This window comes from Peromyscus eremicus, chromosome 2, assembly GCF_949786415.1.
Source record: "Peromyscus eremicus chromosome 2, PerEre_H2_v1, whole genome shotgun sequence".
NCBI lineage: Eukaryota > Metazoa > Chordata > Mammalia > Rodentia > Cricetidae > Peromyscus > Peromyscus eremicus.
This window is the reverse complement of record NC_081417.1, coordinates 132,085,889-132,103,266: the sequence shown is the minus strand read 5'-3', so window position 1 is coordinate 132,103,266 and position 17,378 is coordinate 132,085,889. Positions and strand designations below refer to the sequence as shown.

Here is a 17,378-nt window from a genome sequence, read left to right as displayed (position 1 = left end):
ATTCCTTGAATCATAATCACACTCTGTCCGTTTGTCAGAGGGTGGTACTGTCTTCTGCCTTGCCGCATCCACCAGCATCCACCAGGATTCCCACGCAGCTGTTTTGAGGCTCTCTTCTGGCCAGATGAGCTCTAGAACCGCAAAGCGCTGGCAAGAGCGGAGCTCACTCTAGCCCTTGCTTGCAGGCCTGCAGCTGAGCCAGAAACCCCTGACCACCTTCCCCGATGTGGTGGTTGTACGAGTGTCCACGCCCTCCGTCCAGTCAGATAGCGAAATCACCATCCTGAGGCACCTGGAGAAGCTGGGCTGTCGCTTGGTCAATCGTCCTCAGAGCATCTTAAACTGCATCAACAAGTTTTGGACATTCCAAGAGCTGGCTGGACATGGGGTCCCCATGCCAGACACCTTCTCCTATGGTGAGTCTCCCCAAAACACATTTATAACTCATTTCCAAAATGATGGTGTGCCTCTTCTATCCCCCAGAAGCCTTCCTGCATCTCTGGTTGCTTTTTCTGATGAATCTGTTTGAGGAATTAACATATTGACTGCTGGCTAGCCCTTCTGTGTGAACTGCCTTGGCCACTTTCTGTTTCTAGTCATTCATAAATGTGCACCAGCCACTGTAAGAGGCTGGCTTAGTCGCTCACTGTTCTATGGCTGTGAAGAGACACCATGCCCAAGGCAACTCTTCTAACAGAAAGCATTTACCTGGGGCTTGTTTACAGTTTCAGAGATTTAGTCCATTATCATCATGGTGAGGACCATGGATGGCGGCACGCAGGCAGGCAGGCAGGTAGGCATGGTGCTAGAGAAGTAGTTGAGAGCTACATCCCGATCCACAGGCAAGGAAAGAGACAAAGCCCCCACTTTGACACACTTCCTCCAACAAGGCCACACCTCCTAACCCTGTAAATCCTATCAAAGAATTTGCCCCACTCCCTGATGACTAAGCATTCAAATATATAAACTTATGGGGACATTCTTTGCAGAAGCTCTGGGCCAGAACAGCACTGTCCCCAGGATATCAGAAACGAAAGGCCACAAATATACAGGCAATTCCCATGCAGAAGGTCAGTGTTTATGTGGAGAGTCACTGCCCTTGGGTGGTACAGAAGTTCATCAGAGAGCTCTGACCACAGTGATCAAACGTCAAGGACCATCTCCTTAAAGAGGGAGCATTCACTAAGCTAAAGATAGCCTGTGAAAAGCAGGGCCAGGAACTGAGAGCAGAAAAAGAGCCTGAAGCAAAGAGAACATGATTAGCTGTATCGCCAGTGGCTGCAGAAGGTTAAGGATGCTCGAGAGAGAATTGAGGCCTAAGATCGAGAAGATAAAAGGTGCTTCTGCAAGCAGCGTGCCGAGGAGATAGTGGTACCCCAAGATTAACAGGAGGCTTCTGATCAGGAAGTACCTAATCAGAGTCACCCTGCAGATCACTCTGGCCACCACACGGAGAGTAAATTACACAAGACCGAGACAGGGTAGGCAGCGGCGAGCTTCTTCAATGAGTGAGGGATGGTGTTGCAAACTAATAAATATGTGAGCAGACTCAGGAATTGTGAGGGCAGTAGACATTATACAGCAGAGAGACTGATTGTGTCTAGAGGGTCTGGGGAGGAATCGAGGTGACCAGGTTCTGGCTTGGGTCACCAGATGCCAACACATTCACAGACTGAACTGAAAACAGGAGGAAGAAGCAAATTGGTTGTCAGGGTGAGCAGCTGGCAGGGGAGAGGATTTCAGTGGAGAACTTGGTCTGTTTGAGACATTTACAGTCTGTGTGAGGGAAGATGATTGGGAAGCAGTGAGCAGTGGGCTCTGAAAAGCGGGGATGAAGATTTGGAAGCCGCTGTTATGCTGAGTGAAGTGATGGGCATAGGAGGTCACTCAGTGTGAGCATGAATGACGAAAGAGCAGGCAGCTAAGGGTCCACTGAGGGGGTTTGACATAGAATGCTTATGTTTTACATATTTACTGCAGTGAAAAGGTAAAATGGAGCTGTGTGTGGTGACACATGCCTGTAATCCTGGCTCTTGGGAGGCTGAGGCAGGAGAATCATAAGTTTGAGGTCAGCCTGGGTGTCTTAGATAGGGTTTCCATTACTGTAAAGAGACGCCATGACCACAGCAACTCTGATAAAGGAAAACATTTCATTGGGACTGGTTTACAGTTTCAGAGATTTAGTCCATTTATCGTCATTGCGAGGAGCATGGCAGCATGCAAGAAAGACGAGGTGCTGGAGAAGGAGCTGAGAGTTCTACATCTGGATCCACAGGCCAGAGAAAATAAACTGGGCCACACTGGGAGCAGCTTGAGCATCTATGAGACCTCAGAGCCCACCTCCACAGTGACACACTTCCTCCAACAAGACCACACCTCCCAGCAGCGACATTCCCTATAGACCAAGCATTCAAATACATACTCAGACAAAGTCTGTGGGGCCCATTCCTATTCAAACCACCATATGAGGCTACAAAGTGAGATCATCTCGAAGAAAACAAAAGAATAAAACATAAAATTGAGGGGAAAAAAGAGGGAACCTTTTACGGAATGGATGAAGACGAGCTTATAAAGGGAACTAGGTGGATGCAGTTTGAGAAATGAGAGGAGAAAGCAGAGAGGTACAGAGGCCACTGGGAAGGATGGCGTCATCAGAAGCCCACGTGGCTCCTATAGGACAAGAAGACTCCTTCCGTTCAGTGACGGGGAGAGAAGCCACCATGAGAGGCCTGAAGAACCGAAGGGGAGCAAAGTGATGGAAACCTGTAACTCCCAAGCAGCCTGATGGTGGATAGCAGAGTTGCAGTGAAGGGATGGTGTGGGACCCGTTTGTTTAGTATGGGATGGAATTCCTCATGTCAGGAAACTAGAAGGGAGAAGTGGAAAGGAGAGCCAAAAAGGAACGTTCTGGTGGCACAAGACCTCTGAGGAGGTGACAAAGCGGGTCCCCACTTCCTTAGGCCATCAACAGGGAGCCAGTCACAGACCCTAGAAGCTGCCTCCTATTGCCTGCTACATGGCCCTCTCCACAGCTTGGCACTTTCCTCCTTCAAGGCCAACAGAAAACTCTCTGAAGTTTGGTTTCCTTTTAAAGGGTTCACCTGATTAGAGCAGGCCCACCAAGGATCGTTGACCTCCCCCGCTTCAATGGGCTCAAGGGTAATAGATTATTAATGTAATCCCAGGAGTGATAACCTGTGCTCCCAGAGTCACTGGCCTCTCTCCCACTCAAGAGAAGGGACTGCAGAGAGGAATGTTCACCTGGAAGGGTAGGTGCCTGGCACACCATCCTGGGATTCTGCTCCCACAGACATTGTGAAGGAACCGAGTTACTGTAAGAATGCCGTGAGGATTAGAATAGCTGGTGTGACATTTCCATGTAGATAGTGTGACTGGTAGTACCTTTCCTCAGTCCCTGCCTTGCACATGACAGCTGTGTATTTATGTCTGCTGGGTTTGGATGGATGTGGATAGATTTCATCAGAGCATTCTGAGGGAGCAAATGGCCAGCCTCTGCCCATCGCCAACACAACACTTTATTGATTCTTGCTTTTTCTTGGCAGGTGGGCATGAAGACTTTTCTAAAATGATCGATGAAGCAGAGCCCCTGGGCTACCCAGTGGTGGTGAAGAGCACACGGGGACACCGGGGTCAGTGGCGCTGCTGGGAACTGCAGTTCTGGGCACGGGCATGCTGTGCACACTCACAGTGTCTTCTGTCTGTTCTGTCAGGCTCCTCTGTCCGTTTGTCAGGCTCCCATCTCTCCCTGGACTCCCCTGAGCAGATTAGATTCTCAAGTCCACAGCCGGCACGTCTGCTCTTTCTCTGGAGTAGATTCTCAGGAACAGATCTGTTCCTCCTTGCTGAACACCCTCCCAAGTCCCCAAGTTACCTTAGACTAAGTCCAGGTTCCCCATGATGCCGTCAAGGCCTGTGCAGATGGCTTCTTCCACTCCAGGCTGTCCTCACTCACCAGAGAGACTGTGCACACTCTGCCCCGTAACCATCTGCTCTCTTGACTTCACTGGAGTACGGTCTCTGCTCATCTGTTAAGGCCAGCTCCTGACATCATTTCTTCTCTCGGCACAACCCTGGTCTCCCTCCTTTTTTTTTTTTTCCTTCAGACAAAATCAGTCATTCTTCTCTCTTGTTTCGGTAGCATTTTGCTCTTTCTTCTAGTGCAGTGCTGAGCTGCTTGGCAGTTCTAGTTTTAAATGATTGTCAGGGTGGGGACCAGGCCCTGAGCACCTGTTTCCAAAAGGCACTGGTTCTCAATCTTCCTGACGCTGTGGCCCTTTCATACAGTTCCTCATGATGTGGTGACCCCCCCAGCCATAAAAATTATTTCTGTTGCTAGCTCATAACTGGGATTTTACTACTGTTATGAATCGTAATGTAAGTATCTATGTTTTCCGACGGTCTTAGGCGACCACGGCTATAAGTCCTGCTACAGTGCTCAGTGCAGAGCAGAGGTGTGGCAGAGATCTCGGCAGGAGAGAGGAGCCCTCCTGCTGTTGTGTGTGATGCAGATGGCATAGGACACTTGCTCTCAAGGCTTCTGGAGGAAGATGCAGCAGCCTAAACAGATGCATGTTGACCCTTGCTGTGATGTAGACACCCAGAGAAACAGTCAGTGCAGACCATCACATTGCAGGGTTTGTGAACAGACATGTCCACGGGCTCCTTTGAGCCTGAGGAACAGGAGAAGCTCACTCAACCTTTTTCATTTCTGTTTTTAAACTTTTTTTTTTTTTTTTTTTTTGGTTTTTCGAGACAAGGTTTCTCTGTGTAGCTTTGTGCCTCTCTTGGAACTCACTTGGTAGCCCAGGCTGGCCTTGAACTCACAGAGATCCGCCTGGCTCTGCCTCCAGAGAGCTGGGATTAAAGGCGTGCGCCACCACCGCCCGGCGTTTTTAAACTTTTTAAAAAGTTAATTGATTTCTGTGTGTATGAGTGTTTTACTTGCCTGTATCTGTGTGCCACATGTATGCAGTTCCTGTGGAGGCCAGAGAGGGTGTGGTATCCCTTGGAACTGGAATTACAGTTGTGAGCCACCCTGTGGGTTCTGGGAATCGAACCTATGTCTTCTGGAGGAGCATCTAGTGCTATAACCATGGAACCATCTCTCCATCCCCTCATTTCTGTTTTTAAATCTAGGCCATTCTATTCCATTAACACACACTTACACACACACACACACACACACACACACACACACACACACACACACACGCATGCACGCACACACGCACCACTCTCCAGTGGACGCTGGCTGCCCACCTAACTGTACACTTCCTATTACGTGCCACTTGGACATCTTCAAATAACTTGCTTCCTCTCCTCAAATGTCATTAGGCGTCTGGAATTCCGTCACTTCAGGAATGATTAAATATTACAGTTTGTTTTATTTTTACAGTACTGAAGATCGAAGTCAGGGCTTTCAGTGTGCTTGCTAAGCACTCCACCACCGTGCTACATTTCCAGCCCTGAATGCTGGTTATAGTTCTGGGAGTTGCTTTTCAGTTTTATAAGCCTCTAGTGTGTGTGTGTGTGTGTGTGTGTGTGTGTGTGTGTGCACACGCTCACATGGCATGCACAGAAGCCATAGGAAGGTGTCGATATCCTCCTCTCTCACACTCCACCTCACTGCTTGCTTTGAGGTTAGGTCTCTCTAAAGAGCTCAACAGAGAGCTCAAATTTTTTTTTTTTTTTTTTTTCCCCCCCGAGACAGGGTTTCTCTGTGTAGCTTTGCGCCTTTCCTGGGACTCACTTGGTAGTCCAGGCTGGCCTCGAACTCACAGTGATCCGCCTGGCTCTGCCTCCCGAGTGCTGGGATTAAAGGCGTGCGCCACCACCGCCCGGCGAGCTCAAATTTTTTCTACTTGTCTGGCAGCCAGCAAACCCAGTGATCCTCCTGTCTCTACCACTCTTAGCGCTGGAGTTATAGATATGCACAGAATGCCTGCCTGTTATACGGGTGCTGGGGAAAACATTTCTTTTCTGTTTTGGCCTAAAAGACTGCCCAGTCATGCATGCTCATGCCAGATTTTCAGGGCAAACCTGTTGGGAATGCTGCTCAGACCTGTTCACTGAGATGCAGGTATAAATAGCAGGTGCTGGGGGCTTGCAGGGACACAGATGATTCCAGCAGCAAACAAGAACTTCAGAATCACAGAGGAATACCCTCCCAGAGTGCCACAGAGTGGAGCCATTCTCTGCAGAATAAAGTGAGGATGGCCAAATGTAGCTAGAGACTTTTCTGTGTCCCGCCAGGTCCCGCAGCTGCTTATAAAATAATCATTCAGAGGCTTAGTATTACTTATAAGTGTTTGGCCAATGGCTCAGGCTTAATATTAGCTAGCTCTTACATTTAAATTAACCCGTTTCTATTAATCTAAGTATTGCCACATAGCTGTGGTGGTACTGGTCTACTGGCATCTTGCTCCTCTGGCAGCTGCCTGGCTTCTCCCTGACTCCGCCCTTCTCCCTGTATCTCTGCTTGGATTTCCCACCTGGCTCCATCCTGCCTTGCCATAGGCCAAAGCAGCTTTATTAATTAACCAGTGGGAGCAACACATATTCACAGCGTACAGAAAGACATCCCACATCAGCCAAATAATAAATTTTATCCACTTAAAAGGAAGAAATGGGGAACTGGGAAGACCGCTCAGTTGGTAAAGTGCCCGCTGAATAAGGGTGAAGGCCTTGGTTTGGCTCCCCAGCACCCCCATAAAAAGCTAAGTGTGGCGGTGCATGCCCGGAACCCTCGCTCTGGAGACGCAGAGACATGAGGATCATTAATCTTGCCTAATGGGTGAGTTCCAGATCCCAGTGAGAAACCCTGGGTCAAAAAGTAATGTGGAGGAGCTGAGGAGATGGTGGAGATGGCTCCGTAGATAAAACACTTCCTGTGCGAACATGAGCGCCTGAGTTTGAAACCTCAGCAGCCATGGTAAAAGCTGGTGTGGCTAACGTGCCCGGACCCCCAGTATTGATGGTTGGAGCGGCTAGAGACAGGTGGATCCTGGGAGCTGGCTGACTAGCCAGCCAGCCAAAACAACCAGCTTCTAGTTTAGTTGAAGACCCTGTCTCAGGCAGGGCAGCAAGGTGGAGACTGATAGAGGAAGACACAAAACACCTTCCTCTGGCAACACATGTATGCGTGGGTGCATGTACCATCATGCTCACGCACATGCACTGTACAGATGTTCACACACACACACACACACACACACACACACACACACACACACGGTGGGGAGCGTGAGAGCAAGGCACCTGACACTGATCTCTGGCCTCCACGCCCTCCACCTCGACATATATGTGAATGCATGCACATACCACACAAAAATGAAAGATGGAAGGGTGTCTGCCCGAGGTTCCCTCCTGTGAGCCCACAGGCCTGTCTTGTGGCAGGGACCTTGAGGGCCTATAACTGTGTTGTGGTTGTCCTCCTTGCGACTCTCTTCATCCACACTTGAGATTCCTCTCAACTATGTTCAATCAATTAATCTGTAAATACAGATGAGTGTCTTCCCTGTATACTAAGCCAGTGTGGGGTCTAGAGTAGAGAGAGAGAGAGAGCTAGACACAGGCCCTGTGGCACCCGAGGGTGGTGGGAAGCACTGAAGACTGCCGTAGGAGTCTCGGGATCTTGTTTTGTCCCCTTATCTGAGTTTCTGGAATATGTTATAGTTTGATTTTGAAAAAAGAGCAGGCTCGGGACACCCCTGTAGTCTCGGCATTCTGGAAAGCTAGGATCAGAGGATTGGGAATTTAATTTTAGGGCAGCGTGGATTATATACAAAGTAAGACCCTGTCTCAGGAAGAAAAAAAAAGACATGGATGTGGGGAGAAAGATGGTGAGGTTAAACCCTGAGAAAATAAGATTCAGTGCTCTTTGATTAAGAAGAGTCTCATTAAGAGAAATGGGAGGGGCCAATACATGGAAAGTTCCAGAAAGTTGGTACCTGTTTGGGGTGGGGAGGCAGGCCGGGGAGGTAGGACCACAAAGACAGGTGTACAGCTTCTCCAGCTCTTGCTCTTTATCTTTCTTCTTGAAGGAAAGGCTGTTTTTCTGGCTAGAGACAAGCATCACCTCTCTGACATCTGCCACCTGGTCCGCCATGACGTGCCCTACCTGTTCCAGAAGTATGTGAAAGAGTCACATGGGAAGGACATCCGGGTGGTGGTGGTGGGTGGCCAGGTGATCGGCTCCATGCTGCGCTGCTCCACGGATGGCCGCATGCAGAGCAACTGCTTTCTAGGTAAGATGGGGAAGGCTTGAGGGGGCCCCAGGGACCTCCCTGGGCTGTTTGGTCTCAGTGAGCATGTACCTGCTGCTGATTGTGGATCTCACAGAGAATGAGAGAGGAACCTTTTTATGGCCATGAGCAGGCCAGGGGAGGAGCAGGAAGTCAAGGTCTGGGCCAGAAGACACAGTCCTGGGTGTCAAGATACTAAAGTATGACAACTTGTGTAGATGTTAGGACTTAACGTCAGGGTTGACGAGGGAGAGACGAGAGGACCAGTGTTTGGGAAAAAGTCTGTTGCATGAATCCTAAATGCTCTAATAATTGAAAACTTGGAGCCAGGTATCAAGGTGAAAGCTGAAAGATCAGAGAAGCAGAGCAAGCCACAGCTACCACCTCACCAACTCCTCAGCCTGAAAGAGAATGAATTCCTGTCTCCTCCCGCCTTATATTCCTTTCTCTGCCCAGTCATATCACTTCCTGTCTCAACCCCCCTGCTTCTGGGATTAAAGGTGTGTGATCCCAAGTGCTGGAGTTAAAGGTGTGTATCACCACTGCCTGGCTTTATTTCTCTTTTAGGCTGGATTAATCTCATGTAGCCCAGTGTGGCCTTGAACTCACAGAAATCCAGACGGATTCTCTGCCTCCTGAGTGGTAGGATTAAAAGTGTGTGTGCACCACTGCCTGGCCTCTGTGGCTAACTCCGTGGCTGGCTCTGTCCTCTGATCTTCAGGCAAGCTTTATTTCCTAGATTATAAACAATATATCACCACAAAAGTCTGTTTGAGTAAAGCATGGAAGCACAAGGAAGGAGGTGAGGAGACAGCTTTGAAAACTGCAGCCGCTCAGATTACCAAAGGTCTCACAGGTGTGTCCACCCTGTGACCCAAGAGCCCCAGGAGCTGCGAATGCAGCCCAGCGCAAAGGCACAAACTTACTTAAAACATCGAGATTTTTTTTTCTTGCAGTGTGTGTGGGGGGCTGGGGGGGGTGGGGTGCGACTTGATGGCAATTTTTAAGTGTGAACTTTGTAGATGGCAAGGTTATGTTGCAGCATGAAAGGTCCACCATACCCAGGCCCTGAACTAAGTCTGTGGTCAAAAGGAACATTGTATTTGCTCTCACATTTTAATGGAAGATTTCCTTTTCCTTTCATGCACAAAACTGCCAGAAAGCTGCACTTTCTATTTTGGCTGAATGCAGAACTCTTTAGCCTACTCAGAAAGCTTTTCCTCTATCGTGGGGAACAGAGACATTGCAAGAAGGACATATGTTCTTGTCCCCATCACAGAAAATTATGGTCAACCTTGATGAATGAATTTGGAAAAAGAAAACAGAAAAAGAAAAGCCCCACAGTTATTTCCTGACTCAGCAGATGCATGCTCCAAGTTCATTGACTAATAAAGAGGCTCATTTGCCGATTGGGTCCTGTTTTGCTACAAGTCCCCAAGCAGCCCCATGAGTCTTCAGTGGAGTCTGGATGACAGAGATTATGAGTCAGTTCTTGCTCTGGGCTAGCACATGGCCCAGAAGTTGTGTAGGCAAGACACTTGTGAGATACTCTGGCCACACAGGCAAATGCCGGGTTAAGTCTGACACTGTGCTCAGCCCTTTGGCGACTGTCTTCATTTACACAATAACCGTGTGCAGAGCCACATGTGGAACCTTGTGTTTGTGGGTACACGTGGTGTGTGGAGGCCCCAGGTTAATAGTATATTATTATTATTATTGTCTTTCGTTTTCTGGTGCTGGGGACAGACACTGATGCTCAGCCCAGCATTATCAATGATTATAAAATATGTAGTTCCTATCTACTATATGATAGATAGATTATAATTTTTCATTTCCCTGACAACCATTTCTCGAATACACACTATGCATCAGGCACTGTGATTTTCCAATATTTATTTTTAATTTTAAGTTTTGTATGTATGTGTGTATGCCATAGGTGTGTGGGTACCCATAGGGACCAAAGAGGACATTGGAGCTCCTGGAGTTACAGGCAGTTGTGAGCTACCCGAAATGGGTGCTGGGAACCACAGTGGAGTCCTCTGGAAGCTCAGTCAGTGCTTTTCTTTCTTTTTTTTGGGGGGGGGGGGAGCGGTTTGAGACAGGGTTTCTCTGTGTAGCTTTGCGCCTTTCCTGGGACTCACTTGGTAGTCCAGGCTGGCCTCGAACTCACAGAGATCCACCTGGCTCTGCTTCCCAAGTGCTGGGATTAAAGGCGTGTGCCACCACCGCCCAGCTTCAGTCAGTGCTTTTAACCACTGAGTCATCTGTCCAGCTCCAGTGTTCTAAAATTTAAATATCACTATGAATAACAGCACTTGTCTCACTAGCCCTTTGACATCTCTCTTGAAGGGTCACCAGGAAGTGGCGTTTGTCACCTTGCATTGCTGTGCTCTCTCCCCAGGTGGTGTGGGTGTCAAGTGCCCATTGACAGAGCAAGGCAAGCAGCTGGCCATCCAGGTATCCAACATCCTGGGCATGGATTTCTGCGGTATTGACCTTCTCATTATGGATGATGGCTCCTTCACGGTGTGTGAGGCAAATGCCAATGTCGGCTTCCTAGCCTTCGACCAGGCATGCGACTTAGATGTGGGGGCAATCATTGCAGACTATGCCATGTCCTTGCTGCCAAACAGGCAGACTGGGAAGATGGCCATCCTCCCGGGGCTGTCGAGTCCCAGGGAAAAGAGTGAGCCAAATGGTTGTGCTTCAGCTCAGGGAGTTGAGAATGTCTATACCATCAACAGTGGGTCTACCTCTAGTGAGAGTGAGCCTGAACTGGGAGAGGTCCGGGATTCCTCAGCAAAAACGATGGGGGTCCCACCCCCCCATGTTGCCCGAACCTGGTTACAACATTAACAGGATTGCTTCAGAACTCCAGTGAATTCCTGCTTATTTGGCAGCATTTAAACCAAACCCTACTGCTTCCCTGAGTAATGTCCAGTGAGTAAGATCTGGACTAATTTGATTTCATTTGCACAGAAACTAAAAAAATCCCATCCGGGCACTCAGCATTCTTTCTAACAGTGGTTTGAACAAATAGCCTAGCTTTGTGGTTTTTATGAAGACTCATATAAAAAACACTCACCAAGAACAACATCCCAAATGATCTATTTGAGACCAACGTCTACTTCGAGCACTTGGATGCAGTGGTAGGCTTTAAGGTTCCGACTCTATGCTGCTGTCCCTGGCTGTTAGCAGCATCAAACATGAGCTTGTCTCCTGGAAACACTGTTCTCACGTGTAGCCAGGAGATGGAGGCATGTGCAGGCAGGTGGGATGCTCAGAGAACGCTAGAGGATGTCTCCCCCTCCTCCACTCCCCCTCGGTCACCATCTTACCACAGTCCTCCAACACTCAGGAGCTTCCTCTCTAGCCATCTCACTGAAGCGCTTTGTAGAAAGTGAGATGGAACGTTCTTTGACCTCATTGGTTGGCATATGTCCTGCTTTGTAACAGGGCATTTCTACAGATTGCTTTGTCGCTCAGAATCTATCCCCCTGTTTCACCTAATGCCAGCTCTAGCAGCTTCACGCACCTTTGCTGCCTTTGACCTCAACTGGAAATGCATCTGGATGAGCTATGGCCACACTTTGTTTCTTGTGCACTAGAACCCAACACTATGGATTTTTCTTCTCAATGGACTCTACTCCCTTGTCATCTGGAAACCAGTGGGATTTTACCACAGAAAGTTACTGGACAGTGACGGTTCCTTCCCCTGCTTCTGGGTGTTCTATTCCTACCCAGGCTCCAGGAACCTCCCCTTACCCGTTTTTCCAAATTGGGAAGACTCGGGCATTTGTGGAGGGGTGAGCAGGGCCATTGTAGACATGATACACATGCTTTCCACTTTAGCTTTTCAAGCAGTAGATGAGATCTTTCCCTTGGGAGGAATTGTAGAGATGGAGTTTTGTGTTTCTGCTTACAGGAAGTCTAACTGAAAACAAGCAATGACCAAATCTGAACAAATGCATCCTGGAGTTACCTCATTGCAGTTACCTGGGAGACCATCCTCTTGGGATATTTTATTGCAGGTGCCAAGAACATTGAGGGTTCCTCTTTGGGATTACCTTCGAAGCCATCAAAGGAGAGAGGCCTCATAACTTTACCAAGAGGCCCTGTTTAGTTTCCTTTACCCTCTCCCCACTCCTGCTACCTGCCAAGGCAGTGCCAAGCTCCACCACCCATTGTATTTGCCAGATAAAATACTCTTTGTCCACCACCCATTGTATTTGCCAGATAAAAGACTCTTTGGCTATTAAAAATTATAGACCTAGCCATAAGAACAAAGATTTGCCCACTCTGAGGAAACATATAAGTTGACAATTTCCAAAGAGGGTTCTAGAAATGCGAGTTGGGTCTGCTACACTGAAATAAGCAACACCTTCCTTAAGGTGTCTACTTTGAAGGCAATACCACCCAAGAGTAAGCGCAGGCACACAATTCCTGTCTTTACTCTACCCTAAGTGTAGTGTGTATAAAGTCAAAACTGTAACATGTTTTCACAACACGTCTCAATAGAAATTGGCCTTTAAAATATTGTAGTGAAAACCAGATTTCACCAAACACCAGTTGTACAACTGAAAAACGTTGGCACCACGTCACAGAGATGTCACACCTGACAGCTGTAGTTTCCATGCAGCCTCACCCCAGGGTACGTGCCACTGAACTGAAACCCGAGGAATGTGTCTGTACAGCTGAGAGAGGACAACACGTCCCCTTGTAGACGAAGACCTGTGTCTTCTTACCACTCCGGGCGGCTTTAGAAGAAGGCTAGTTACGTTACGTTCCTGCTGGAAGCGGTCAGATGCAAGCCCGCTGCTGGCCGCTCGGCAGCCACACTCACGCATGTCCACTGTTGAGTGCAAGCCTCTTCTCGTTGATCTGAGTCCACTGAGGCCCAGGCAGAGCTGCTCAGAGTGTTCCCAGATTCCTTTGCCAAAGGAGGCCCGTTTCCCAGCTGGCAGAGATGTCTGTCATTGGTGTTATTGTCCAAAACTAACCCTGCCTAGAGGCAGAGGGAGCTGACTCTCCTCTGGATCCTAGCCCTGCTCTGGGATTTCCATCCCACAGCTGGCCAAGGGCAATTACTTGAGTCTCAGCTCCGTGGCCCAGCCATACTTGCCACAGCTGCCTACACTTGGCTGGAAAGAACCTGGGGAAGCGGAGCCAGAGTCGGGTCCCGCCTCTCCCAACACGGCTGGCCACCTGAGCTCTGCGTCTCCATATTTCCTCTCTGTAGACAGGGGAAACGGCCTATTTTATTTACCTCTTGGTGCACTCTGAGGATGAAGTGAGTTCATAAGCACAGCTATGCATTTGTGGGAGGTGGTGACAGACACCTCCTACATGTAGTTTTATGTTTCTCATCATTCCTCTGAGAGAGTTAAAAAAAAGGAAGAGCCTATGAATTCTTGGCATTAGCAAGCTCAGCGGTAGTAGCGGCCCAGAAGGGAAGAAAGCAGCTTCCTAGAGGCCTGCCTTCTAGCCAGAGATACTTCACAGCCTGAAAGGAGTACAGCTCTTGGGGTAGCCAAAGAACCTTCCAGATGTATCCTGTATAGCCTGAAACCCTTGACTCATGTACCAACACCAAGTCTTCCTCTGTAATATAGATTCAGGGTGTGTTTGTATGTGGTCTTCTCACTGTCGCGTAGCAACATCTTGAAACTGGTCAAAACTTGAATGTCAATAGCTCAGTCACTCAGTATACATGATTCTGCACTTGGGAAAACTATCTTCAGGTGTCTTGTCTGATTGCTTGTGTGGGGCGGACAGAAGGTGGGTTGGAGACTTCGGGTCTTTAGAATGTGATAAATTCACAGCATACGTGAATCATGGGCCATCACTGTTACTCACCCAACACTCCCACCGGAGCATTCGCATGTCAAACAGGCCAGGGTGGGGAGGAAATGGGGGGAAAGGCCTGGGGTGGTTTTGTGGCAGAGATGAAATCAGGCCCACTTAGAACTCTATAGAGGAAAGGGGGGCGGGGGGGGGGTGCTTAAGTCATGGTAAGGACATCCTGCAAACACAGGAAAGATGGAAGCAGCTAATTTGGGGGACATCGGGTTCTAGGACCAACCAAGTCCCAGAATACCGTGTACAGAACTTAAAATGGGGAGTGATTTCATTGTCAGGCACAGCTGGACACTGCCCCTGTACTCACAATACAGCCTCTTCTTGGTGGTAGTCTGGGCAGATGTTTTTAAGAAGGACACTAGCAAGAGCTATTTGTCACTACTTTCAAGTTCATGTTCTTAGATCCTGATAGAAATCCTGGTAGTATGGTTGGAGAGATAACTTGGTAGTTAAGAGCACTGGCTGCTGTTCAGAGAAGACCCAGGTTCAATTCCCAGCACACAGAATGGTACTTTGCAACTACAAATAACTCCAGTTCCAGGGGATCCGACACACCCTTCTGGCCTCTGCAGGCACTAGGCATGCCTTTGATGCGCGCGCACACATGCACACACGCATACACACACACACACGTGGGCAAAATACCTATACACATAAAAAAAAATATAAAAAGATTTGTTGCAAAAAGAAAAAGAGAAAAAACCCTGGCGTTACTGTTGGCTTAGGAACTCAAGGTTCATATAGATAATTGCTTTAAGAAATGCCTTAGTTACTTTTATGTGGTTAGGATAAAACATCACGACCAAAGCAACTTATAGAAAGAAGAGTTTCTTTGGGGCTTGTGGTTCCAGAGGGACCATTATGGCAGGGCAGCGTGGCTGCAGACACCAGCATGAAACAGATGAGAAATCGCATCTTGAACTGCGAGCAGGAAACAGAGATTGTACTCAAAATGAAACCTCAAGACTCACCCCCCAGTGACACACTTCCTCCAACAAGGCCGTGCTGCCCAAGCCTCCCAAAAAAGCCACCAACAGGGGTCCAAGTGTTCTAATGCCCAAGACTTATGGAGGGAAAACTTTTTCCTAAAGGACCATCCTCTAAGACAAACTGTTCTAACCTTTTCCTCCAACAAGGCCAGTCACTGTTCCAAATCTGTGGACCCTGGCACCTCCTCTCCTAAGGCTCACACAGCTCAGTCTGAACTCCCTTCAGGCTTTCCATTTTCCTAAGGGTGCAGTTCCTACACCACCACCATGTAGGACCGCCACAAAACCAGCCTTCCAACACCATTTGGTAACCTCCACAACCTCTGAGACTCCAATGTAACATTAGAAAGGTCACCCCGGAGAGCCAGGGTGCAGACGAGTGTATTCGCCGTCTTGCAAAAGTGGATCTGAGTTCCAGAAGCGAGGGACACTGAGCCAGTCACCAGCAAGGCTGGACCTAGCATGCTGCAGGAGGCAACTCTGTTCCTCTACACAGCCAGTACTGTCTGCCACGCCACCCTCTACCCTTTCCATTCTGAAGAGCTGGTCAAGCACCTTGATGTCCAGGCCTCAGTGCTCATGTGGGTGTAAGTGGGCATGAGTGAGGTTTGCAGAGTGTAAATCTGGGCCCTTCCTAGACTAGTGGAGAGTGTGGTGCCCCACCCCGCACTTGGTGATGGGATGTGAGGGGGAAGGTTCAGGCCAAACCGACTAAGGGCCCCCTGTGTCCCAACTTGGCTGATGTCTCACGGCAGAAGTCCTGGAGATCAAGGGTTAGGCTCAGCTGAGGGGAATCCTGTGACACATGCTCCAATTGCAGACAGCAATGATGTCAAAAGTGCCCCTCCCCCACTTCTGTTTGTGACACCTTTACAATCCTGGTAGACATTTGGTAGAGATTCTTCGCAATAGAGCCCAATGTCAGCAGGCAGCTACCCCTGGACAACCAGGTGGGTCTGGTAACTGAGTTTCTGTGGTTTCTAAAGGACTCTAAAAAGTTTAGAAACTCTAAAGGTTTCTAAAGGTGTTTCGGCAGCACCTGCTGGCCCCAAGCTCCTGCTACCTCATTTTAAGCAATGGACTTGTCTTGTCCTCACACTGTGTCCATGAAGGTATAGTTTCCTTCCCTCCTCCATTTCTACACACAGCAACATTTAATGGAGCGTATGTGCCCATGCATGTGTGTCTGCCCATGCATGTGTGTGTGTGTGTGTGTGTGTGTGGTGTGTGAGGGGACTTCAGAGACTGCAGCAATGCAGGTGGAGTAACACACGGGACATCTCACAGAGCGCAGGGGAATCTCCCTTTACCTGTCTTCCATGTGGTATTTGTCTCCACTCCCTGGAACACGGCACATGCTCCTGGATGCAGCCATTCTTTTACCTTAGACTGTGGTGGCTTTCAAAGGGATTTTCTTCAACGCGTCAGCTCCCTCCCCCAGGGGAACCTGAATGCCATCTCGGAAGGTGACACACTTCATTCTCACTGCACTGACTTGGTTAACACCACAGCCACCGTTCACACTTCTAGCTCTTGGGTACACCTGTGGACGATGACATGGACTAAAGTGAATGGTGCCAGTCTGAGTCAGATCTGGTTCAAACCAGATAACCTTGTGTGGCACTAGACACACAGCCACCACATCTTCCCAAATCTGTCAGCTATAAATGTGATCAATAAACACGGTCTTAAATGTGAAACAGTTTGCCACAGGCCTGGCTTTCTTTGGGTACCTTGCTCTCATTTCCCCCACTGTGAGCCATCAGAAGCAGTGTCTTCCCAGGAGCGTGGCTGAGTGTCAAGGGATAGAAGCTGACATACAGCAGCTTACAGCTGGGAGAAAGAGATTGGGGGGGTGGGGGCAGGGCAGATGACGGCTGGAGCAGACTGTGGCTCAGGCTTAATGTCTGGAAGGCTCCATCCATCCTGGAGACTGTGTGGTACAGCCGTGCAAGCCACGGGAACGTATCTGGCTTAGAAAAAATCCTGGGGGAAAGGCTGCCTGGGACACCGGAGGCTGGAAGCTGCCGGGATGCCTGACCTTGCATGATTTAGCACCTGGTTTTCTTGGCTCTTCTTAGATTTGCTAGCTTTGCATCACATGGACAGAGGAGTTGCCAGGGAGTTGCATTAAACCTGTCAAAGGGAGGGTGCAGGGAGTGTGGAAGTGTGGGGGGGGACTATGCAGAGAAAGCTGATGATACAATAGCACCATCTGGTTTTGGTGGGGATGACAGCCCTGGGGTCCGATGGAACCAACCAACAG

The 17,378-nt window shown here is 48.9% G+C and overlaps 1 protein-coding gene across 1 annotated transcript in view; it reads left to right on the top strand.

The window, feature by feature from the left end:
• Positions 1 to 14,114, top strand: part of Rimkla (ribosomal modification protein rimK like family member A) — a 28,927-nt gene extending 14,813 nt beyond the window's left edge. The window contains exons 2-5 of the mRNA XM_059256089.1: positions 186 to 416; positions 3,564 to 3,650; positions 8,064 to 8,267; positions 10,666 to 14,114. Of these exons, the coding sequence (XP_059112072.1) occupies positions 186 to 416; positions 3,564 to 3,650; positions 8,064 to 8,267; positions 10,666 to 11,120 (977 nt within the window). The 3' untranslated portion in view covers positions 11,121 to 14,114. The remainder of the gene's footprint in view (positions 1 to 185; positions 417 to 3,563; positions 3,651 to 8,063; positions 8,268 to 10,665) is intronic.
• Positions 14,115 to 17,378: the final 3,264 nt, after the last annotated feature.